Raw genomic sequence first — 25,896 nt, 5'->3', positions numbered from 1 at the left:
AGATCTTATCATGTGTTAAGTAACAGAGGACCCCCTCACAATAAAGGCAACGCAGATATATGTCATCTACGCTATCTTTTCGTACCAATCCATTGCAAAATATAACAAAAAATGTCCCATTTTCTGAGTTAAACAAGATAATTCAACTTTTCAAATTTCATGTGATTACAAGTCAGGGTCATCTTTAAGTGCACTCAGAAACGAAGCTTACTGAGTTTCCTTTTGATGAAAAATGTATACAACGAGTGGTATATCATTGATATAGCTTACATACTATACATATCATACTATACATATATTTTATTTGTATCTCATACAAATACAGATATTTGCCATTTGAAATGAATTAAGATTTACTACAGGCAAATGTGTATTGACCGAGTGAATGAGCTCCTCACATCCCCGATGAGTGTGCTTATGTACCTTTCTTGGCTTTTCACAATCACCTTTGCATATTTATAGGGTAATTGTTTTCTTTTCTGATTTTCTTTTTTTCTTTGTTCACATTGATGAAACCAATATAAGACACACTTATGATTTAAACATGAAAGGTGGATTCAGTGAAAAAAAGAAAGCACTACAAACAGGGAACGCTCAGCCATTCATGTACCGGCCCATGAAAATAAGTGTGGCGTAGAAACTGTAAGAAATGATGAACTAAAGAGAATTTTGTTAAAATATTTAATATAGTTACAGTTAATATAAGTCATTATTCTGCTTTGTCATTACTACCCACCATACTCTCTCTCTCTCTCTCATTTTTCCGTTTGACTTAACTTGTAAAATCATTCATAAGTCTAAGGACATCGTCATTTGGCAAAAGCTAAACTCCAAACGAAAATCCTTTACGCTCGTCTTTTCATGGATTTTCGCCCATATCTTGCTACGATGTTACAGAGAGAGAGAGAGAGAGAGAGAGGCTGCTTTTAGACATGTTTATATTTAACTAACAATAATCGATTTTTAAACATTATTATAGGCTTAAGAAACAATAACAATAATAAAGCATTAAAAACAGTACAGTATGTGTGCCTTGTGACTAAGAAGTTTACCGTATATTGTCGACAGTCTATTGCAACTTTGAATCATTGATTGTATAAGCACTGTAGAAAAATGCCAAAGATAATGTACACATACCGTTACGATGAACCATAGGCAGGTTACTTGGTTTATGTACCGTTTCAAAGTTTTATCCTGCTCAAATCTTTTTCTCTCTCACCCCCGATTTATGTTGTGGTTTTTGTTATTGTCTATAAACACGAGAGTAGAGGGGGAATGTAAAGCAGAAGGGATTGCGATGAAAATCGTAGCATATTATGTTAATTAAAAAACGATGATGATTAATACGTTTTATCGTTATTTTCATACGTCACTAATGATTAATGAGTGACAAACTCATCACTGATCTACAGAATCGACAAAAACAACAGAACACAGTTTCAAGAACGTTATGTTTATATATGTGTATTATTGCGCCAAGACAGGAACTCAAATTGATATACCAATAGTATTAGCATGTCAAATTGCTTTATACGACACCTTAAAAACCATGTTATTTTTAATGCATGTGGTGTATATATATATATATATATATATATATATATATATATATATATATATATAGTTGTAACTTTGAAAAGACATGAAGGGGGATAGTTCTGGAACAAGAATACCCATTTAGTATTTTCTCGCTATAACAAATAACTGGCAATAATAAGCACGGTATGATACACCAAAGAATGCATACATATATAAAGTAACAGTTTCTTTGGACTCAGTATTGTATGTATTAAACAATGATACTTTGTACTGAAGCTAAGATTCGGAAGAGCTTTTCTAGGCAATTGTATTGTGACACATTATTAAGAATACATCCCGATTATGTAATCATGTTTCCAATGTGATATGGGGTCTTCATTATTTTATTTATACTTATTACAACTGAATTTAAGATCTAAACATGCAAAGCCAAATGATTAAGATCTCGCCCAAAAATTATATCAACTTGTCCACATCAACCAATAGCATGATGACAATAAAGGTTATCTCCCTTTGGAATGAAACGTACATTTATGTTTGTTAGTTCAAACTGTTTTAAGGTTGTGTCGAAGGGACATAAAGCAGGCACATCAAAAAGTGGATGTGCAGGTCGACATTTATCATAAAGATGCAGAGATTGGAATAGGACTAAGATAATCGTGATACAATTTATTTGGTTTAAAACGTTACCAATCATACTATTTTAACCATAACATTATGAAATTAATAAAAGCACATAAATACTGTCCAAAGCATCCCATATAGAATTTACGGCTATAATGTACAAGTCCATCAATATAACTAAAAGGCACCTTTAAAATTAAGAGACCTGTTGGCTGTCGATATCTCTCAGATTATGCATACATTTTAATTTGCATTATATGTTATCATAATTCTTGTGTGACATGTTTGTGCCAACAATAATTTAAAATGGAAAAAGAAATATATACCATTCGGTATGTCTATAAGTATGCAGATGCCTTCTATCGTCAAATGAGAGATCATTAAGTGTGTAGTATATATATATATATATATATATATATATATATATATATATATATATATATATATATATATAGCGTTTCCCACTAGGCAAGCCCTTTGTCACCGGAAAAATGGTCACAATACCTGGACAAACATAATCAACTTAACACACACGCTGGAAAATAGAGAAGGATGAGAAATCTTCTGTGTATTACACAGAGAAGACAAGAAAAACCTTTAAAAATAATAATCCGCAAAGAATGACATATATGTTAATATATGGTATTGCGTGATAAAAATAAAATAGCTCGATAAATGTGTAAGACAGAGAGATAAGACGGGAGGAGAAGGAGAAGAGATGATAATGTGGCTTAGATCAGCGCATCTTAATATCGCTTTGACGTTGATCTTGGTATGCAGCGTGTATTAAACATTTATTAATAAAACAGTTTAATTTCAGTTAATAATTCCTTAATAAAGTATCCTTTACTTGAAACTAATGACACATCTTCATGTGATTCTCACGTGTGACTCAACCAAATGGAGATAAATCATTTTAAACGAGAGATTTGAACTATACCGCTATTAAAATTTTCAGGCGTACCTTCTAGATGATATAGCGTTAACATTTGATTTACTCCTTCTTACCCCTCACTTTTGAGGTTACCGTTTATTTAGCTTTAAAATATTTTGTTTTCCGCTTGCTGCTTCTCGCAATCATCACAGTACTGGGAATAAAGCACTAAACAAATGGTAGTTCTACCTGCGTGATCATTTGTACCCTTACTCCCCATCAAAAGACTAACATGGCTGATTAACCATCCTATGAATCATTATCTTTAAGAAAGTATGGACCGTCCGATAAGTGAACTCGTGAATCATTTTCGATAAGGAAGTATGGACCTTCCGATAACTAAATACATGAATAATTTATTGTATGCAAAGTTCGTGTTATGTGAGGGTTAATTTACTACACGAGACACTTAACACTTATTTTACCTGTATATATTTACCTGTGTATTTTGCCTGTAAATCTCAGCGTATTTACCCAATGTAATCCGTCTGATAGCAATATTTGGCCATGTTTTCCAAATGAACAGAAGGCTTTGTGAATGATTACATACATGGATACTTGATAAATATAGGGATACATGGAAACAATATGAATGAATATTTTTTTTGAAAATACATGTATAATAATAGATAAACTGAGGAAAAGATTTCTTAAGTTTACTGCTTTGCAGCTGAGATTGATAGGCGTTTATTTACCTGGGGCAAAGCAGTAGGCATGACCCTGGTTCTTACCTTACCTGGAAAGCTATATAGATTGTTGATTATTGGTGAAACGTATGAATCACAGACGAGAAGGCTCATAGTAAATGTACTTGACACAAATGGCCCCTTTGTACAAGTTTTTATTTATGTTACCCTTTAATTGTGCCGTTGTTTTCCCATTGTTTGGGGGATATCTAAGCTAGGATTGCTGTTTAAACATACCGTAGTTATTCTAATAGAAGCTCCATTTTGATAAATGCCGTCTTTTTCCATATAAACAACTCGCACATTATCAAGGCTTAAACATCAATATATTTCCATCATGGTATGCCCAAATAATGAAAACAGTACGACTGTTAGAAAAATTAAAGCGGCATAATGTAAGAACACTTTCCGTCAAACAGTGATTTATGGTATTTAAAAATCAAACAAAACGGACACCAATAACAGTATAAGTTACTAATTTCTCTGCTAGATGTTTAGTACAATGGTACTAATGTTAATAGTACTCTGATAAACGCACCCTTCCCATTGGGAAATTGCATAGATTACCTGAGTGTCTGTTAGAATAACAGGTATGGGTATGCATATTACAAACTATATCTCAAAACCTGACAAGAGCGAACCATCTGCATTGGACATTGAAACGGGTACTAAGACAAGTATGTAAATCGACTTTATAAATGACAAATATAATAATGTGCACGATCACCGAAAATGAAAGAAGAAAACCATTATCAAGCTGTTTGACTACGTAATAAGCTTAAGTATGTTCTCTCTTTACAACAGCAAGCCATAATTCCATCCAATGGTTGTGTTGTTTCTTTTCTTTTCTTCCAAGAATGGTGAATATAAGATTCAATAGTTTACCTCTGTGCCGTCTAACCATTTATCCACAGCTTCTATCCTATTATAGTCTGTTTGGAATACTGTCCAGTATCCAGGTTAGTAATTAAAGTCGAATCCACTTTCCATGATGTTTTCCCCAGTGGATGTCTCCTAATCCTACGGTGGATCCCATGGTCGAAGATTCGTAATAACTTAATGAGCATTGTACATAGTATTGTCAGTCCTACATGGACACGTTCCTTGCACATATACAAGAGTGTCAGAGTTTCACATGTGTGACGATATAATTTCGACGTTTTTGTTGGTGTTCTGATTGACAGCGCCCCGAAAAAATTCCTTTGGTACCAAAATCATATTCTCGCTACGAACTGAAAGTAAAATGACACAATCAAAGGTGGATAGAACAGAGTTATCCTTACCTCAAAACAAATCTTTTTGTTATATGTTTGGTAGACTGACACGTGTTGTCAGTTTCATTTGCAAGGGCCTCCGCCACATCAACTTAGATATTGCCAACATGAAGTGCAGAAATTAACTCATGCGCATCCAGCGTGTGCCACGCATTCTTTTACAGGATGTATTCGTGAGAGCGCATGTCCGTGCTAAAGTTAATTTAGTGTTACAAGGTTTTACTTACATCCCTTAAATGTTGGTATATGCTTGGAGTATGTGTGCCACTGTGCCTTTTGGTTCTAATATTTGTCGACAAGAAAGAACAAAAAACTTTTCCCAAACAGTATTGTTTGTAGTCTTGTTAGAGAAAACAACAAAAGCACCCTGTACCTGTATTGATATATTGTGTGAGATAGGAATGTTGCAAAATGGCAGTTTGTATCCAGTCTTGTAAAAGATGTTGCACATACCAATATCCTGTAATTATCGTTGCTAGTTTTGTCGATATTGTTGTTATCATTATTACTATTGGTGGTGGTAATTGTGGTGGTTCTGTAATGTGTGGATAATGATGATGTCATTTGTAGTTGGCTTGTCTCACACCTTTCATTTTAATGTTTTAGCTACCACTTACTGCAATAAATAAAACTATTGGCATGGCATAAAAATAATGGTAATGTAAACGTGCAGATGACGACAATGACAAAGAGACGGACAGATAGACAGAGTACAGATAGACAGAGTACCTAGTTCACTGACAGCTTCCTCCATCGTCAGGATATTCCTATACGGATTAAATACGTACTTGTAGCACAGGGCGGCTGCACAGCCCCCTAAAATCGGACCCACCCAGTACACCTAAGTTTAAAGAAAAATGTTAGTGTTTCCATTACATGTCCATGGGTGACGATGACATACAAAAAGCAGTGGCATCTCTGTTAATTTCTTATTATTGTATTATTAAATACGCTCAACCAACTTGTCTTAGCTCGGTGTACATGCAATTAGAAATAGTCGTATACCTGTGCTTCAAACATTTTCTGAACCTAAGTTTCATATAGCTAATATCATACTACATTGCCTCTCTCTCAACATTTTTGGGGCATGAATGTGTTACTTGCAATTCTGTGCTTGCCCAGCAATAATGTTGCATGTGATTGCATAAGCACTAAATAAAGCAGATGAATGATACGAACATTTCCCAGTTTACTGATGATTGTTCAAGAATTTACCTCCCCCTCATGGCCCAATGGAACCATATTAAATATATGCAAGTATCTACACGAAACACACAAACACAGATATATATATATATATATATATATATATATATATATATATATATATATATATATATATATATATATCACATGGATTTTTTTATCAAAATCTCAGAAAGATGTTGAGAAGTTGAGAAGCGACGGGCTTATTCACCAAATATTCCACATCTTATAAATTTCATCATATATGCGAGAGCAAAGTTAAATGCCATCAAAGTTTCATGGAAATCCACCTAGCACTGTGGGACTAACAGCAATCAAAACTGAATACAGTTATGCTCTGAACAAACTAATATGTAATATCCAATTAATGATTGACATATGGGTTCTACCGTGTTTTTATCTGCATGCTTTAAATTTGAGAGAGGAAAAATAACGAACGTACGGTAGAATTGTTTGCGCTGATTGTCCAGCTTCTATTAGAAACTGTAAATTATACGGTAGCAAAGCATTCCACACGTTTCCAATACACATTGTTATTTCCTAGACAAGAAGCGCGCGTAATATTAAATTTACTGCCAATTCACTTTTTTATTCTTTCTTATGTTGTGTATCTATGTCGTATATTGAATTGAAATTGTTTTAACTTGGAAGTATCTCTGACTTATGTGTGGGCTGGCCCTGATTACTTCAGTTGTAAGGGCTTTGTGCAAAGGCCAAACTCAGTAACAAAATAAAAGAAGTGAACACAAAATATATCCATACACACCGTCACCAATTCCCCTCGCCTGCATCTGCCTGCACCTCTACTTAAGCATCTTACGTAATTAGCATCAGTTGGTTGCTGTCTTGATTAAATATGACAAGAAGAATGACGAGGAATTTAATTTAGCCCCAGTCCCTATCAAATCGAAAACGTGCTTAACAATTGAATTCGTGCGATATATGCATTGCTTATTTTTTATAAATGGTATAGGACAATATACAAAAGGAAAGAAATTAATCAAATGAGCCAGCCTGACCAAATTCAAGATAGTTGACTTCATTGCTGTTCCTTGGCACCTTCGAGATCATCTTGACTTATTGTGTTCATAATATGACAAGGACATATATTGAGAGTCTTTGCATGTCCTTGGCATTTTTGATGACAAATGCATGTCCTTGGGATTTTTGTAAACAAGTGCATGTCTTTGGGATTTTTGTAATGGGATTTTTGTAAACAAATGCATGTCCTTGGGATATTTGATGACAAATGCATGTCCTTGGGATTTTTGATGATAAATGCATGTCCTTGGGATTTTTTATGGCAAATGCATGTCCTTGGGATTTGTTGTGGCAAATGCATGTCCTTGGGATTTTTGTAAACGAATGCATGTCCTTGGGATTTTTGATGACTAAAGCATGTCCACGGGATTTGTTAAGGCAAATGCATGTCCTTGGGATTTGTTATGGCAAATGCATGTCCTTGGGATTTGTTATGGCAAATGCATGTCCTTGGGATTTTTGTAAACAAATGGATGTCCTTGGGATTTTTGTAAACAAATGCATGTCCTTGGGATTTTTGTAAACAAATGGATGTCCTTGGGATTTTTGTAAACAAATGCATGTCCTTGGGATTTTTGATGACTAAAGCATGTCCTTGGGATTTGTTATGGCAAATGCATGTCCTTGGGATTTGTTATGGCAAATGCATGTCCTTGGGATTTTTGTAAACAAATGGATGTCCTTGGGATTTTTGTAGACAAATGCATGTATTGGGGCTTTTAGTACAAAAAATACATTAATTTGGTGGTTTTTGTAAACAAATTCGTGCATTTCGGAAATTTTGTAATAAAAAAATATCAAACGTTATGCAAAGACATATATTTCGCACCATTTCGAATGAAAAGACGGTAAAATAGAAGCCACATTTTTAAATAAAGGAATTACGAACGCATTAATAAGTACAGACGATGCCGCAGCTGTTATATTTTCAAGAATAAATAGTCTCTAGAGCCAAATAGTATTCTCTATATAAAAAGAAAATGGCTGAAACCTCCGTACCAAAAACAAATATGTTATGATATTGTATATTTCATTTCATGCTAAGACACACACACACGGATATATATATATATATATATATATATATATATATATATATATATATATATATATATATATATATATATATATATATATTACTCTGCAACGTAAAGTTATCTTCGACGGTTCCTCTATTATGTTAGAGAAAATTTAAATAATTATTTCTTGCCACTCTAATTACACTAACAAACCTTTCTTGCGCAGTTATTGGAATGTTGCATGATCATATGATAAAGAATAAAATGCATATTTTCTTTCAATGAAACCCATACGTATCTAACGGTTCATATACACGTATATTTGTTTGAGAAATTCAAAATATTTTCATAAGATATTTCTTCCAAGTTTGATACGCACTTCAGAAAATAAACTTAGGAGGAAGATTGGGGTTTGTTTATTGTTGTGCACAACAACATAAGGAGATAAACCAGTGTGAACTAGTTTGTAACTAGTTTAGTCCGTGGGCGTACATTGATGTAGCGCCATCTATGATCTACCAGAAATGATAAGCTTAACTTCATGAATAAATTCCAGGACATATTACATTTTTAATTCGACCAAGGCATAGACAGAACTAATATAGTGTCAAGTGCTTCGAATATAAAGAAACAAATTACTTATATATATGTGTGTGTGTTTGTGTGTGTGTGTGTGTGTGTGTGTGTGTGTTCGTGATATATACAGATGAACTGTCTTCATTTAATAACTGCTGTGTAGATAACATTTTTGAGGTTTATCACTTTTTCAATCCCTTTAGAACATAGTTAATACCTATTATGCATGAGTACCATGTGACCACACTATTACGAAGGTTAATCTCTAAAAATGTAATGGACATTTAAACATCTGAAAGTGTCTATTCACGATATATTTATGTACTGCTTTGTATAATTTGTGGCACGCTAATATAACACCCTATAAATAATAATTACCCATTGAAGGTTCCAGGAGTTAGTAATATAACACCCTATAAATAATGATTACCCATTGAAGGTTCCAGCAGTTAGACACAACCGTCGATGCCAATGATCGGGCAGGATTCATGCTTGCTCCAGAAAAAGGTATCTAAAAATTAGAACATACGAAATATACATTTGCATATAAAAAGCAAAATCATCAAAGAAGTTATCGAATATTTTGTCTTTATTTTAGGAAAAGATTTTGTGTAAGTTCAGTCACGATCGCAGTTATTGTTGATTTACCATTAGAGTTATTTCATCATCTTGGCCTCAGTTAAGAAAGAGAAAGACAGAATAAATGTTTTAGGATTGGTAAATGCATTTATAAGCGTTCTCGATAAAGCTACCGTTTATATTTAGTAAATAGTTGAAATATCAAAAGCAATTTTCAGGATAATCTCTGTGTCACTCATATCGCCAAGATTGTACGTATGTGCAGTTAAATCCAATATATATATATATATATATATATATATATATATATATATATATATATATATATATATATATATATATATATATATATATATATTGGCATTGACCAACCACCGGGTAAATTTTCCTGCGGACGCTCATGTAGGTCGGTTAGTAGGACGGTGCATGCGTACGTATGTATGTATGCATGCATGCATGTATGGTTTGCTCGTATGTATGCATGCATATAGGTGTGTAGGGATGGATGGATGGATGCATACGTGTATGTATGTATGTATGTATGTATGTATGTGGATTTTATGCATATATTAATGACAAATGGCTTAAGTAGGCGGTTACATACTCCTGCAAAATGCAACACAGCAACTGTGAGTCCGATTCCAAATGCTGGACTGGCAAAGAGGGATCTATTGGAGTCGGTAATACCCATAATGCACAGGACCAGAATGAAGGTAAAGATACATTCACATCCGACCCCCTGCCCAGCGTTAAGTTTGGAGTTCAACCCGGTAACTCCCAGATTGATGTGAAATTCCGGTGGTGTTACACTGCAAAAGAGATATAGACAATATAAATGTTCGTCGTAACTAACGTATGTTCTCTAATAGATATAACAAACAATTGAAAATGATCATGTTAAGGAAATGCTACCAAGATGGACTAAATCCAAAGAATAACATTGATATGTATAAACGCTTTAGGGTTCCACATCATCACAATGTTGATTATTGCGTCTCGCGTGTACATGGTTATGTTACAACTTTAGCAAAACAATCCTAACATTTATCAGAGATGGCAATACCAAAAGGAGTCGTGATAGACCGGATCAAGTCATACTGCATGATTCGGAAATCATAACAATGAGTATAAAATAGGACAGAACACGTAAACAAGCTGATAAAATTAGTTACGACTACTACCGAAAGAGTTAATATCATCATAGAAAGACAATGTTAATAGAAAGACAATGTTAATAGAAAGACAATGTTAATAGAAAGACAATGCAACGACAGCGTAATAAATTAGACAATATAAATACAGTATACTAATAATGCAAGTCATCAAATGGACTATACAAAGAATGCGTACGAATTTACATTATCAGTATCATATAATATGCTATACAACCACTGTGTATTAACGCACATCACAAAATAAAGGATACAAAGCCTTTGAATTAACTTATATCATTAAATAGACCATACATAGACGGTGTACTAATTTACATCATAACATAGACTATACAAAGACTGCATAATAATTTAAATACCAAAACTTGTTTGTAGGAAAGGCTCAGAAATTTATGGAGAATACTTAATATTTCCCTGAACGATTTTAAATCTAACAACCATATGCCACCTCTGCAATTCTCGGACACTAATTAATCGAATTTATCTGCGCATAAATGTATTGGAAAAATTGAAAAGTTTGAATTCGTATTGCGTCATTATCGAAAAATGATGATTAAAAGCAGGCGTTTACAATTTTCCGGCAATCAGAAGCTCGCAAATCTCAACCAGTGACTAAATAAATATAAAACAACTTTGATTTCGGTTACCTAATAGTGAAGCCGTGTTACACACTTTGATGATGAAATCTCTCTGCAGAGGTTTAGTGTGTTTGTTTTATTAAGTCTAAAGTGGTGAACAGCTTTTCCGCGTTGTACTACTCGTCTGTTTACAAATGATTCCTCATTATGTCCACATCTCTTTACGTTAATGATATTTGAACAATGGTTTGTTCATAATCATAAATAATGGAAAGAGTTGAAATATTTTGTTTTTGAAATATAACGAACAAAAGCTAATGAAAACTGTGGCATGTAGCGAGACAAAAGCTAATGAAAACTGGCATGTAGCGACACAAAAGCTAATGAAAACTGTGGCATGTAGCGACACAAAAGCTAATGAAAAATGACATGTAGCGACACACAAGCTAATGAAAACTGGCATGTAGCGACACAAAAGCTAATGAAAACTGGCATGTAGCGACACAAAAGCTAATGAAAACTGTGGCATGTAGCGACACAAAAGCTAATGAAAACTGGCATGTAGCGATACAAAAGCCAATGAAAACTGTGGCATGTACCGACACATAAACTAAAGATAAGCTTTCTTATGTACCGACACATAAACTAAAGATAAGCTTTCTTATGTACCGACACATAAACTAAAGATAAGCTTTCTTATGTAACATAAAAACATGCAAAGACCCTACTTATTTTAAATGGCAATAACCTCCGCATGTTTTATTTGCAGAAATACTGGCGTCACGCTATTCATGACGATTTCAATAAGTGTAACCACATTTGAAATACGGACGAAATAGCAAGCGAAAAGTTGACTCGGTCGAGTTTAAACGCTCTGATAGAAATATTTCAAAACATTACCTAATTTACATGAGACCCTTATTGGAATATGCTAGTTTAGTGATGGACAGGTGTTATAAAGAAACTACAACTCAAATAGAAATAGTACAGCTTGAAGCCTCTCTCACTGTCACTGGTTGGCCTTGTTGTTATGGAAACCGCCCTCATTGTTGCTGGTTGGCCTTGTGAAGGAAACCACCCTCATTGTCACTGGCTGACGTTGTTCTGAGGAAAACCTCACTCATTGTTACTAGTTGGTCTTCATGTCAGGAACGTCACCCTCATTGTTACTGGTTGCTCTTGTTGTCATTGAAGCTGCCATCATTGTCACTGGTTGCCTTGTAGTGAGGGAAACCGCAATCATTGTCACTAGTTATACTTGTTGTGAATGAAACTCCCTCATAGTCATATGATGGCCTCGTTCTGATGGATGCCGACCTCATTGTCACTGGTTGGCATTTTTGTGAGGGAAGCAACATTCATTGTCACTGGCTGGCCTTGTTGTGAGGGAAACCGCCCCAATTGTCACTGGTTGGCTTTGTTATGAGGGAAACAGCCTTCATTGTCACCGGTTGGCCTTGTTGTAAGGGACGTCACCCTAACTGTCACTGGTTGGTCTTGTTGTGATTGGAGCTGCCCTCATTATCACTGTGGCATTGTAGTGAGGGACGCCACCCTCAATGTCAATAGCTATCTTTGTTGTGAGTGAAATTCCATAATAGTCACAGGTTGGTCTCGTTGTGAGGGAAGCAGACCTTTTTGTCACTGGTTGGCATTGTCGTGAGGGACGCCACCCTCATTGTCACGGGTAGGCCTTGTTGTGAATGAAACGGCCCCCACTGTCACTGACTGGCCTTGTTGAGAGGGAAATCACCCTTATTGTCACTGGTTGGCCTTGTTATGAGGGAAACCTCCTCACTGTCACCGGTTGGCCTTGCTGTGAGGGATGTCACCCTCATTGTCATTGGTTGCTCTTGTTGTGAGGGACGTCACCTCATTGTCACTGGTTGGCCTTGTAGTGAGTGAAGCCGCCCTGTTTGTCACTGGTTAGCTTTGTTGTGGTTGAAACCGCCCTCGTTTTCACTGGTTGGCCTAGTTATGCCCTTAAAAATACTTATATTTATAAATAAGTTTAAAACCTTTAACAAAAACTAAACAAAGCATTACAACAGCTTGTTATGGCTTTAATAATGGAGACTATGTAATAACGTGAGTATAGATCCGAAACCATTTTGCTTATTTTATGTTACCTTAATTCCCTCTTTGTAACTAGATTGTAACATTATATTACCTATACCCTACTTTTTCAAAAGAAACAAGAGAGAGAGAGAGAGAGAGAGAGAGAGAGAGAGTGCTAGTGTGGCAACACTTCACAGATGATGTTTATGTTATTCTATATTTCTTTTTTCTTTTTTTTTTTTTTGAACACCTGTATGTCAATTGTATCTTCAAAACAGAATTCGGAATAGTACATCAATCTATAACGTAACAGTAAAGGAATCTCTCTTTCTGTTCCAGTCACAAAAAATACATTATTGAAAATATTCAAATATCCCCAATCTTTTCTTTAAATAAATTTCTTTCCTTCAAGCGTTGACGCTGCTAATGCTATCACAAATGCAATCTAATCAGCGTTGTCACGGTCATTTGGATCACTTTGGGCTTTTCTGCATTAGCGTTAAATCTGGCATAATTGAAACAATTGGCTGAGAAAAGTAAATTCACAGATGCTCGAGAAAGGAATATTCTTTAGATAAATATCTTGAACTTTTGTATCGTTGTCCTTATCGTTTCACAAAACATTAATATAGCAAACTAAGAGGCCAAAACTTGCTTTGAATCGAACACGTTTTTTTTTTTTCAAGATGGACGGGGTGGAGTCAAGGCAAGTGTTTTCATGCAATCCATGCAACATGCAATTTTATGCGAAAACGTAGAGCACCAAAAGCACTAGTCGGGGTTTATAATGTCAACCAATATTGACGTCTGCTGTCATCACTTCGACGAGTGAAATCAAAGCCAGTTGTCTAACGAAAACTCCAAATTTACCGCTCTAAACATATATTTCGCAACCATGGAAGGCCGATTGCTTGTTTATGTTCTTGTCAACTAACACATAACCTTACTCATTTAGATTCTTTTCTTTCCCCCAAACCGCAGTCGCCTCCTATCTAATTAAAGATTTTACGTCAAAAGTTGTCTAACAAAGACTGCACGAATTAAGTGGCAAGCAATTAATTCATATGTATATTTAATTGGTATTACATGCAAACATTTTTGACATGGTAATATATATATATATATATATATATATATATATATATATATATATATATATATATATACTACAAATTTTAATATTCTGGAAATGAACACATGGCTCTCATTCTGGCTCTGTCAGGTGGCGCTCACCAGATAATATGTACTTTTGAGAGAGTGACGTATGTAAGGTGAAGTAGTTCGCATTTAAAACATGCACAGTGGAGAGAACGTTTGCATACCTCTATGCTACATTAATGTAATGTGGATGATATTTCTTTTGGATATTGTACTTTTGGAAATTTTACATGATTTAAGCACACTGCTAACTAAAATGACTGCTCCCTTGTGTTAAAAAATCAGTCTGAATTAGTCTAAAGTACACTATACATAGCAGCTATTAAAATAGGGAAAATGAATTTTGCCAGACTAGACAATACCAGCTTCTGAAAGTGCAATGAATGAATTACCAAATATATAAAATGTAAAAAAAGTTATCGGCTCTTTTTTATACAATTGACCTCTGAAGTTCAGGAAGTGAAAATGACCAAGTAGAGCTAGCACTTTTTTGAAAGGTGCATATTTGAAGTAAGGCCAAGCTGTATACTCTATAACCCATAGTACACCCATCAATCATACACCAAAATAAAGGGAATTAAAGGTTCTTTGCATTATACCTAAGATATACAAGGTCTTTTTTAAATAGCCAGTATAACCAGTGAGGAAAGCCGGGGACATTCTTTTTCTTTAAATTCCTAACCCTATGCAAAATGCGAAACTGTATAGCGCCACCTTAAAGAAAATAAAAAAATGTTTGCAATTATTTTTTTTTATTTTCATATAATTATGTATGATGTTCTGAATAAAATGGTACATTCGTATTGCATTTAAGCATGAAAATAAGCTAATTATGATCGTTTTTCTCTTGCTTACATAATTTGCCATGAGGTATGTTTGTGTGAGTAGTGACCTTAATTATGGGGAAATTAGAAGACTTAGAATATAGGAATAGAGTCAACTTAAATTTAAAACTGTTGCAATAAGTGACAGAAATATATGGTGAAAATGTTTCTTTTCATTTATTTGCAATGAAATAAAAAAATAAATGATGAGAAAGTGAATTCGCTTCTTCCATATTAAACAATAGGCAAATATTTTACACTTTGACCTTTGACCTTTATGAAGCTGATGAGTTACCTCCCTTTTCTAATTGTAAAATTCATTGTTGATATCTCAGAAATAATTCTGGCTAGTTTCATGTTCCTATCATTCAGCATAACATTGGTTGCTATGTTTACAAAATGTAATGTGCATTCTTAAAATAGCTCACTTTTATCGGGGGGGGGGGGGGGTAGGCTGGACTTGTTAGAGACTCTGACACTCATAAATACTGTTCTGTGGGGAAAAAGGCAGGAGAATTATTCATAAGGATTGTTTTGATGCTTGCGACTTAAATGTTTCAGCCATATAAACATAATTAAATCATAAAAAAATAATACCTACATCTTCTTTATGGTGGCGCTCACCAGATAATATGTACTTTTGAGAGAGTGACGTATGTAAGGTGAAGTAGTTCGCATTTAAAACATGCACAGTGGAGAGAACGTTTGCATACCTCTATGCTACATTAATGTAATGTGGATGATATTTCTTTTGGATATTGTACTTTTGGAAATTTTACATGATTTAAGCACACTGCTAACTAAAATGACTGCTCCCTTGTGTTAAAAAATCAGTCTGAATTAGTCTAAAGTACACTATACATAGCAGCTATTAAAATAGGGAAAATGAATTTTGCCAGACTAGACAATACCAGCTTCTGAAAGTGCAATGAATGAATTACCAAATATATAAAATGTAAAAATAGTTATCGGCTCTTTTTTATACAATTGACCTCTGAAGTTCAGGAAGTTAAAATGACCAAGTAGAGCTAGCACTTTTTTGAAAGGTGCATATTTGAAGTAAGGCCAAGCTGTATACTCTATAACCCATAGTACACCCATCAATCATACACCAAAATAAAGGGAATTAAAGGTTCTTTGCATTATACCTAAGATATACAAGGTCTTTTTTAAATAGCCAGTATAACCAGTGAGGAAAGCCGGGGACATTCTTTTTCTTTAAATTCCTAACCCTATGCAAAATGCGAAACTGTATAGCGCCACCTTAAAGAAAATAAAAAAATGTTTGCAATTATTTTTTTTTATTTTCATATAATTATGTATGATGTTCTGAATAAAATGGTACATTCGTATTGCATTTAAGCATGAAAATAAGCTAATTATGATCGTTTTTCTCTTGCTTACATAATTTGCCATGAGGTATGTTTGTGTGAGTAGTGACCTTAATTATGGGGAAATTAGAAGACTTAGAATATAGGAATAGAGTCAACTTAAATTTAAAACTGTTGCAATAAGTGACAGAAATATATGGTGAAAATGTTTCTTTTCATTTATTTGCAATGAAATAAAAAAATAAATGATGAGAAAGTGAATTCGCTTCTTCCATATTAAACAATAGGCAAATATTTTACACTTTGACCTTTGACCTTTATGAAGCTGATGAGTTACCTCCCTTTTCTAATTGTAAAATTCATTGTTGATATCTCAGAAATAATTCTGGCTAGTTTCATGTTCCTATCATTCAGCATAACATTGGTTGCTATGTTTACAAAATGTAATGTGCATTCTTAAAATAGCTCACTTTTATCATGGGGGGGTAGGCTGGACTTGTTAGAGACTCTGACACTCATAAATACTGTTCTGTGGGGAAAAAGGCAGGAGAATTATTCATAAGGATTGTTTTGATGCTTGCGACTTAAATGTTTCAGCCATATAAACATAATTAAATCATAAAAAAAATAATACCTACATCTTCTTTATGGTGGCGCTCACCAGATAATATGTACTTTTGAGAGAGTGAGGTATGTAAGGTGAAGTAGTTCGCATTTAAAACATGCACAGTGGAGAGAACGTTTGCATACCTCTATGCTACATTAATGTAATGTGGATGATATTTCTTTTGGATATTGTACTTTTGGAAATTTTACATGATTTAAGCACACTGCTAACTAAAATGACTGCTCCCTTGTGTTAAAAAATCAGTCTGAATTAGTCTAAAGTACACTATACATAGCAGCTATTAAAATAGGGAAAATGAATTTTGCCAGACTAGACAATACCAGCTTCTGAAAGTGCAATGAATGAATTACCAAATATATAAAATGTAAAAATAGTTATCGGCTCTTTTTTATACAATTGACCTCTGAAGTTCAGGAAGTTAAAATGACCAAGTAGAGCTAGCACTTTTTTGAAAGGTGCATATTTGAAGTAAGGCCAAGCTGTATACTCTATAACCCATAGTACACCCAACAATCATACACCAAAATAAAGGGAATTAAAGGTTCTTTGCATTATACCTAAGATATACAAGGTCTTTTTTAAATAGCCAGTATAACCAGTGAGGAAAGCCGGGGACATTCTTTTTCTTTAAATTCCTAACCCTATGCAAAATGCGAAACTGTATAGCGCCACCTTATTGTGTCTTAGTATCTTTTATATAAATATTGTTTACATTAAGATTATTCATTAATATCTTACCATCTAAAGTCGAATCAGTAGTTGTGTTCAGTTTTTGATTTGAGAGAATTTATTTATTTATCTAAATTATTTATTGGAATCACCAAATACTTATTAATTTGTGACTAAAATCACTATTTTGGGGATTATTGTGAATTCATTCGAGGACATTCTGGATTATATAATTATGATACATCAAGACTGTTGGTAAATTAGCACATTTAATACTGGAAATCATTCGGAACACCAGTGGAATTCATTTGGATGTGAGATATAAATTGTAGTACTATTTGAGATTTAATACACAATGCTGTAAGTTCTTTCTAAATTTTCACTTGTTTTCTTGGGAAATAAACAATTTCTTGAATTTTACAAAACATTTTGGTTTTTCCTTGTTTTCTGTCACTTAGTTTAAGACCATATATTCCTAACATATGTTTATGTTTTCATTGATTCTTGGTTATAAAAAATAGTCCGCGAAGACTAGGATTTCCAATAGGCAATTGTCTCTTCCCTGGTCAGCGGACAACGGACTACACAATGATCAAAAAAATCTATTTATCTCTGGTGTGTTTTTAATCATTGTTTATTGTTTTGTTAGGTGGGTAAGGTAGGCTGTGTGTAGATTTATTTTGTATGTTGTATTTTTCTGTACGGTTGTGATTTCTTAAAAGTCTTTTACCAATTGCGGCCATTGTTTGACACATGAAGAACAGTCCCTTATATAAGTGCATTTGGCTTCTTCGAATATTGTTTCTCATCTTGACTTCAAGTTTACATACAAACTTTCCCAAAGTTAATCGCATAAAATTCAAATGTATATTACATACACTCAGGTAAATCTTCCTCTTAACAAAAGAGCTGACAAATGAAGGGATGTATCTGACTAGAGAGTACTATGATACAAAAATCAAAAACAAAATTAAAAATCACAAAATAAACAAGCAAGAAACATTTATAACCATCTGTCAATTGCATATGTGAAACCATATTTAGATTCTAAGGGGCTGACTGTCAGCTATTACGCAATATACTCACCACTTCAATATCAAGCATCCCACGGTGCCGCCAATGCACTGGCTTGTTGTGTACATCAGGGCCCTTAGGGGGCTTATATTCATTGTGACCGCCATAGGGATCGACACGGCGGGATTAAAATGGCCCCCAGACACGTGACCGAAGCAGTTAATCATAGTAGCGATCATTAGCCCAAAGGTGAGTCCGATCTGTAATGATAATATATATATATATAATATATATATATATATATATATATATATATATATATATATATATATATATATATATATATATATATATATATATATTTATATATATATATATATATATGTGTGTGTGTGTGTGTGTGTGTGTGTGTGTGTGTGTGTTATAGCAATTGAACGGTTTATGCTCTGGCTGCAACATGCCAGTTGTCTGTATTGTGATGTGCGTCTGGAGTTCTTTCTGAAAAACAGGATATCGATTGAAAAGGTGTAGAAGTTGAATAAGCAACTGTAAAACTTGATACTAATTCCATATTGTTATGTTGTTGTTGTTGTTGTAGGGTTTAATGCCATTTTTCAGCACAAGATAGGCTATGCATGGCGGCCAGTATTAATGGTGTAGAAAGAACCCGGGAAAACCCCTGAAAGAACCAACGACCCACGAGAAGCTAACGGCAAGCTTTCTCACATATCCACATTGGCGGAGCCCGAGACTCGAACCCACACAGACAGAGGTGAGAACTAATTCCATGCAGTTCGTGTTTCAGAAATAGCGGAGCAATGATCCCAAAGTGCTCAATGAAATTTTAACTAAGTAAATAGCTCTAGTTCATGGCAATCTCTAAAAAGACCGCTACGGTGGCCTAGTGGTTAGAGTGTCCGCCTTGGATGCGGGAGGTTGTGGGTTCGATCTTCGACCGAGTCATACCAAAGACTTACAAAAATTGTACAAACATCTGCCTCGCTAGGTGCTGACCATTAAGAGGTTAGTGTTAGGACTTGTCGGCCTGGTGTCAGGATAATGTGATTGGGTGTGACATCATGACACATGTCTGCCCCAGTGCTAGACATCACTATAAATTGTCACACTGCAGACATCGTAGCGATATGACTGAAACAATTGTTAAAGCTACAATGTTAAAAATCCAAATCACGCACACCCACACGCGCGCGCGAAATCTCTAATAATGTAACTCCTTAACTGGGATTTCCTTGTCTCTGTGCAAACCCCTACATAGATTATATTATTCTGCTCAGATCTATGCGAGAAAATAATTGTTCGTTTGTGAATGAACTTGAATTCAGAGGATAATTAGTTTAGTATATTACCATATTATTTCATCCTTTCTTTCCTTCTTTCTGTCTTTCTTTCTCTATAATTTTATAAGCTGGATGGAACTTAGCATGGCTACATTTGTATTTGTGATGTGTGTGGCAACAGCTGGTACGGTTTACATGATTACAGCATGAGCTTGTATCTCTCTGAAGTTTATAACGTTTGGGACAACTTTACGGTTACAAAAACTTGTATCCCTCTGATGTTTATAACGTTTGGGACTACTTTATGGTTACAAGAACTTTTAAAGATACTCTGAGATAGTAGTTTATGCATTGATGAACTTAAATAGCATGGATGATATTTCGAGTAGAGCATTAGGCGACAACGAGGCTTGCCACCACTAATTCGATCTGAGTTAACGTATGTGACAGCCTGATATATAAGTACGCTGTCGAAATTAAAATAAACAACATAGTCGCAGCAATAAACATCTGAACAAGACCTTTAACAAAAAGAACATAATTGAGGGTGAATCTAAAAATAAACCATAGTCAACTTTATTAACGCAGGAAGCAGGTATGTACAGAGTGTAGATTATCTTTGCAGTTTCAATTACTAATCTTAATTTTAATGCTTTATAAGATAGAAGATTAATCTTTGGAGAGAAAAAAAAATGTATTCTAGCTATTGTGTCAACAAAGGATATGGTGATTCATTCTTTATTACGCTACTTCCCATGAACGGATAAACAACATAGTTGATTACATGAAATACGGTAAGGAAACAATGTATTTTACCTAATATAACCTTAAAATGTACATAAAACGTGCAGTGTAATAGATGTTATGTTTTCAACTAAAACACGTAACATACATGACAGACAAAACATATGCTTTGATTTCAATGTGAAACGCCTTCATTTGTTTGACCTGCTATATATTGTGCAAAGATATCTTCACATCGCTTTTTGCCACTGATATAATTTTATCAGCTCAGAAATCTCTACCATATTTGACAGTATGTGTTCCATATTTGTAATGACGTTTGTAACCATTTAACACATCTGCCGACACATTTCACCAGTAGTCAACAATACCCCCTCCATAGTGATAGTGATATTTAATGCATCGGTCGAAACATGTTTTCCAATGTCCTTTGAAGGTTCTTAAGGTTCACTGTCAATTAAGCATGTGTTGTTATGTATGTATGTATGTATGTATGTATGTACGTCGTACGTACGTGTGTGTGTGTGTATTTATGCATGTATGTATGTATGTATGTACGTAAGTACGTGTGTGTGTGTCTGTGTGTGTATGTATGTATGTATGTATGTTTGTATGTATGAATGTCTGTGTGTATGTATGTATGTATGTATGTATGTATGTATGAATGTCTGTGTATGTATGTATGTGTGTGTGTATGCACGCACGCACGCTCACACGTACGTACGTACGTATGTATGTATGTATGTTTGTATGTATGTATGTATGTATGTATGTATGTATGTATGTATGTAACAACTCATTAATAATTATCTACGAATATAGTCCAACCTGATTACTACGATTGAACCAACGTGTATGGAGCATGTTGTGTGACCATGGTCAAGACTGGTGGGAGGGTGCTTAGAGGCAAGACGATGTGTGCCGTAACTAGTTGACCTGGGTTCGAATTTCCTTAGATTAGGTATTAAAAATATTGCATCAATCTGATAGTATTTTTTATTCGTGTTTTAAGCTTCTGTTAATTATATCATTATTCTTCTGCAGATTCACTCTCCGCTCTGATGGATGGATGGATGGATGGATGCATGGATGGATGCATGGATTGATGGATGCATGACATGATAATCATCCTTAAAAGATTGATTGAAGGTTGTGTATTTAATTTATTTGAGAACATTTTCCTATGAAATTGGCTTTTATGTTCAAATTCCAACAGTACATTTCCAATATGAAAACTATGTGAATATATCCGTACTTTGTATCATATCTTGTGGTAGTGTCCGTTAATATAGGTGTTCGTGCTGCCTTCAGCCTGACCGTTGATTATTTCAATAATATTACCTTGTAACATGTACTTCGGCTGCACTAATTTGACAGAATGATCACATCTGAATTGATGTGCGTTTGCGAGCGCGCTCTCGTGCGTATGTGCAGACTTGATCTCCTTTTGGTATGATGCACACGCGGATGAGTACCGGGCAACAAAAGTTTCAGAGCCCGAATGTAGTTGGATTGGAAGTTCAAGGGTCAAATTAGCATTTCCAAATGTAACAGCTATTCATATGTGACAACATTTTTCATGACCCCCATGTCTAGTTGTTTATGCAAACAGTCATTGATTTCCTTTGAAAATATACGTTAGCTTCAATACTAATGACCTTTGCATGACGACTGTATTCTTTAAAATAAAATAAAAAATTTTAAAAAAGTTTAAAAAAATAAAAATTACTTGGTCCTGTGTGAATATAAAAACCAGAGAGTCAGTAATAATTAGTGTCACTACTTATGTAAAAACATTCAGAACTATTGAGTATCATTGCTTCCACGGAGACTGGTCTATAACGAGGCATGGGATTCAAAATAGGCTCCATATAATGTTAACTGCAGTATATTATACAGCCGGAGTCCCATTTTCTCATTCGGATAATGAAGGATTTACTGTAAAATACAATATATATCATATTCAAGTTTCCTTCTTTATTGTCTACATATCACCGCTAAGTTTGAGTAAAAAGTACAACCAAACACAATGGCGATGTAATACTTGCCTCATCAACAAACTGTGCATGACGTGATCATATGACAAGTACTTATAGAAAAGCATAGATGTAACTTTTAACTTTGAATATAAAACAGATGGGTCATATTTCATGCAATCTCTGAAACATATTGTTACAATCCAGGGGTTTTACTTGACCGAGAGATGTCAAGCCCTGGCGCGATTCCGCTAGACGTTAAAAGTCTATCCTAATTTCAAAGACTTCCATACAACTTATGTTGTAAATTAGAAAGCCCAACGTGTCCATTCTATACAAAATTTAACTCAAATGAATACAATACCACAGATCTCACAACCTCCCATCTGTCTATCAACCGAACATCTTCGTGGTTTTTTCTTATCAACTTTCCGTACCGTCAGAATTTCACGCCGTATACTATACAACTTTCCTTAATGCAGCTAACATTTTTATTAGGCCACCTAAGGTCAGTCAAATCATGGTTTTAAGCCACATTTTGCCTCTAAAATTGCATCACTTTTTTCACCATTTCAACATAAACTATACCTGCCGATGACAGAACACTCCCTTCTCGTTTCTCCATTATGTCATTTACCAGTCTCTAAACATAAATACTCCAACTGGAGTCACACAACCAATGTACACCATTAGATTTCAAGAGGGACTACTGACGATGATGAAAACACACAAACACTTCACTCCATGATGTTTTCTCTTAGTAAATGGCTAATTATTTCGAGCTAATGAATATTTCCACAGGACCGAATTCCCAAAATTAAACAAGTGATCACAAAAATCTAAGAATTCGTTAAAACGGGCCGCTATAATCATATGCGCTTAATCCAGATTTATTACATTACGAGTTCTTGAAACGAACCTGAAATATGTATATTAATCCAGGCATCCAAATATTTGTAGCACGTCTGATAGATGTAGAACTAGTGGTAGAGAAAAGTTCTGGAGGAGGCGAAGGAGCAGGAGGTTGGAAATGGGCATTATTATTATTATTATTATTATTAGTAGTAGTAGTAGTAGTAGTAGTAGTGATGATAGTAATAGTAGCAGCAGTAGTAGTAGTAACAGCAGTTGTATTAGTAGCAGTTGTAGTAAAAGTAATAGCAGCATAAAATAGTAGTATTACTTGTAGTAGCAGTGGTATTAGTAGCAGTTGTAGTAAAAGTAATAGCAGCATAAAATAGTTGTATTACTTGTAGTAGCAGTGGTATTAGTAGAAGTTGTAACTGTTGTAGTATAATCAGTAGTATTAGTAGTAGTTCTAGTAATAGTAGCAGCTGTATGTTGTATGTAGTACTTGTTTTTATTTACGTAGTAACCGCCTTTGTAGTGCTAGTATTTTTGGAGTTGTAATATTAGATGTTGCAGATGTAGTAGTAGTAGCAGCAGCAGGAGTAATGTTAGTAGTAGTAGTAGTAGTAGTTGATGTTTATTGTTGATGTTGCAGTAGTAGGTGACAGAGGCAGAGGAGTGGGAGGTACATAAAGGACAGGAATATGATCGGTGGTAGCACCTTCAATAGTAGTTGCTATGGTAGAACCATTCATTGAAACAATCCATTGTCTCTGGATTATTTATTTCATCGCACATATACTCTTGATCGTTTAGATTCAATAAATGCCGTAAAATTGTTTATTTTGTTTTAATTTTCCTTTACTTGTTGTTTCCCTTTTACGTCCAATTTCAAACAGTACACAGGCAACAGGGGAATAAGTGCCCCAATAGAATGAACAAGATACATGTTTTCATTAGGTAATTCACAAGACGAAAGGAACCAAATCAGAATTACAACAGATAAGGATTTATCATTGTCTTTAGGTTAAAATGAACCATAGTTATGAAGCACTTGCTAAGACTTACAAAATTTGGAAGGTCTCTATATTTTGACTGAGATATGGAGCATTACGAATTACATATGCTGGAATGCGATGTTTTTTACACCTGCCAATCATTCGTATGTAATCTATATTTTAAGCAAATCCATGACCTGCACAAAGTTATATATATATATATATATATATATATATATATATATATATATATATATATATATATATATATATATATTGATTACATCCATCATGAAACCATAGTGGGAACTACGCTTGCGATGAGAGAATAGTTTGAAGACAGTACACGTGATTAAAACATTTTCAAAAACTGGATTGGCATGCAGATATAATATATATATATATATATATAAATATATGAAATTCATTTATAATTTGTATCAACAGGTAGTGCTATCCATAGCGAATATAATGCAATTAAATGCAAACTGTTGCTCTAAATATTTAAGAAAACGAAAAATACATGATCACGAAAAACCAATGGCTATCTAGGTAATGCAAAATCTCAGAAAAGATGGGCAGATAATTTTACAGACTGGTTGTTATACTTACTCGAATTACTCGTGCGTGGTCTAGCTGGTCTTGCGGAACTGTAGACCCGTCCACGGTTAACTGAATAGTAGAAGCGCACCCAATAAATACGAATAGCATGGTTCCGACGAATTCCGCCAAAACAGCTCTCCAAAAGGACCATTGATTTACTTCACTAAAATACTTACCATTGGGTTCAACCATTTCTTTTTCGGATCGTATTTTCGCCAGCTTGTTTGTGATGTAAAGGATGTATCCCTCCATGCTGGTTACTAGAAAGTAGCCAGAACCAAATTGTTATGTACTGAGCTGCGAAAGCGGGACAATTTAAAGGTTAGAGGTAAAACCAGTTGAGACAGATAATGAATGTGCGTCGGCGCAATATGTTATGTTTCTCCAGTTAGAATTTTTAAACAGTTAGCTGAGCTTTGGTCGTATATACGTGTTCTGATATCAGCTATAAGTAGATGACAACTTCATGTTTTAACAAAGACTTGATAGCATTTGATTTACTAGATTAATGTTATCAT

The 25,896-nt window shown here is 34.5% G+C and overlaps 1 protein-coding gene across 1 annotated transcript; it reads right to left on the bottom strand.

Annotated features, from left to right (window-relative positions):
* Nucleotides 1-1,418: 1,418 nt before the first annotated feature.
* Nucleotides 1,419-25,640, bottom strand: LOC149771683 (aquaporin AQPAe.a-like). Its single transcript, XM_089948238.1, has 6 exons — nucleotides 25,388-25,640; nucleotides 18,983-19,170; nucleotides 10,083-10,287; nucleotides 9,330-9,410; nucleotides 5,787-5,898; nucleotides 1,419-5,015 (listed from the first exon to the last, which is right to left on the bottom strand). Exons 1-6 carry the CDS (start codon nucleotides 25,628-25,630, stop codon nucleotides 4,915-4,917), a joined length of 930 nt encoding a protein of 309 aa, XP_089804364.1. The 5' UTR covers nucleotides 25,631-25,640; the 3' UTR covers nucleotides 1,419-4,914.
* Nucleotides 25,641-25,896: the final 256 nt, after the last annotated feature.

The sequence above is a fragment of the Sinohyriopsis cumingii genome, unplaced genomic scaffold, assembly GCF_028554795.1.
Source record: "Sinohyriopsis cumingii isolate HCF-2022 unplaced genomic scaffold, ASM2855479v2 utg001741l, whole genome shotgun sequence".
Taxonomy (NCBI): domain Eukaryota; kingdom Metazoa; phylum Mollusca; class Bivalvia; order Unionida; family Unionidae; genus Sinohyriopsis; species Sinohyriopsis cumingii.
Note: the sequence above shows the minus strand (reverse complement) of the source record. Positions and strands in the feature narration are given on the sequence as shown.

Bases quoted from the DNA above. Each gene is read 5' to 3' on its own strand.
- LOC149771683 (XM_089948238.1), bottom strand. From the start codon at position 25,630: ATGGAGGGATACATCCTTTACATCACAAACAAGCTGGCGAAAATACGA. The intron at 19,171-25,387 runs GTAAGTATAACA...TTATCATTACAG, and splicing joins ACCACGCACGAGTAATTCGA to ATCGGACTCACCTTTGGGCT. The intron at 10,288-18,982 runs GTGAGTATATTG...TCTCTTTTGCAG, and splicing joins GGATGCTTGATATTGAAGTG to TGTAACACCACCGGAATTTC.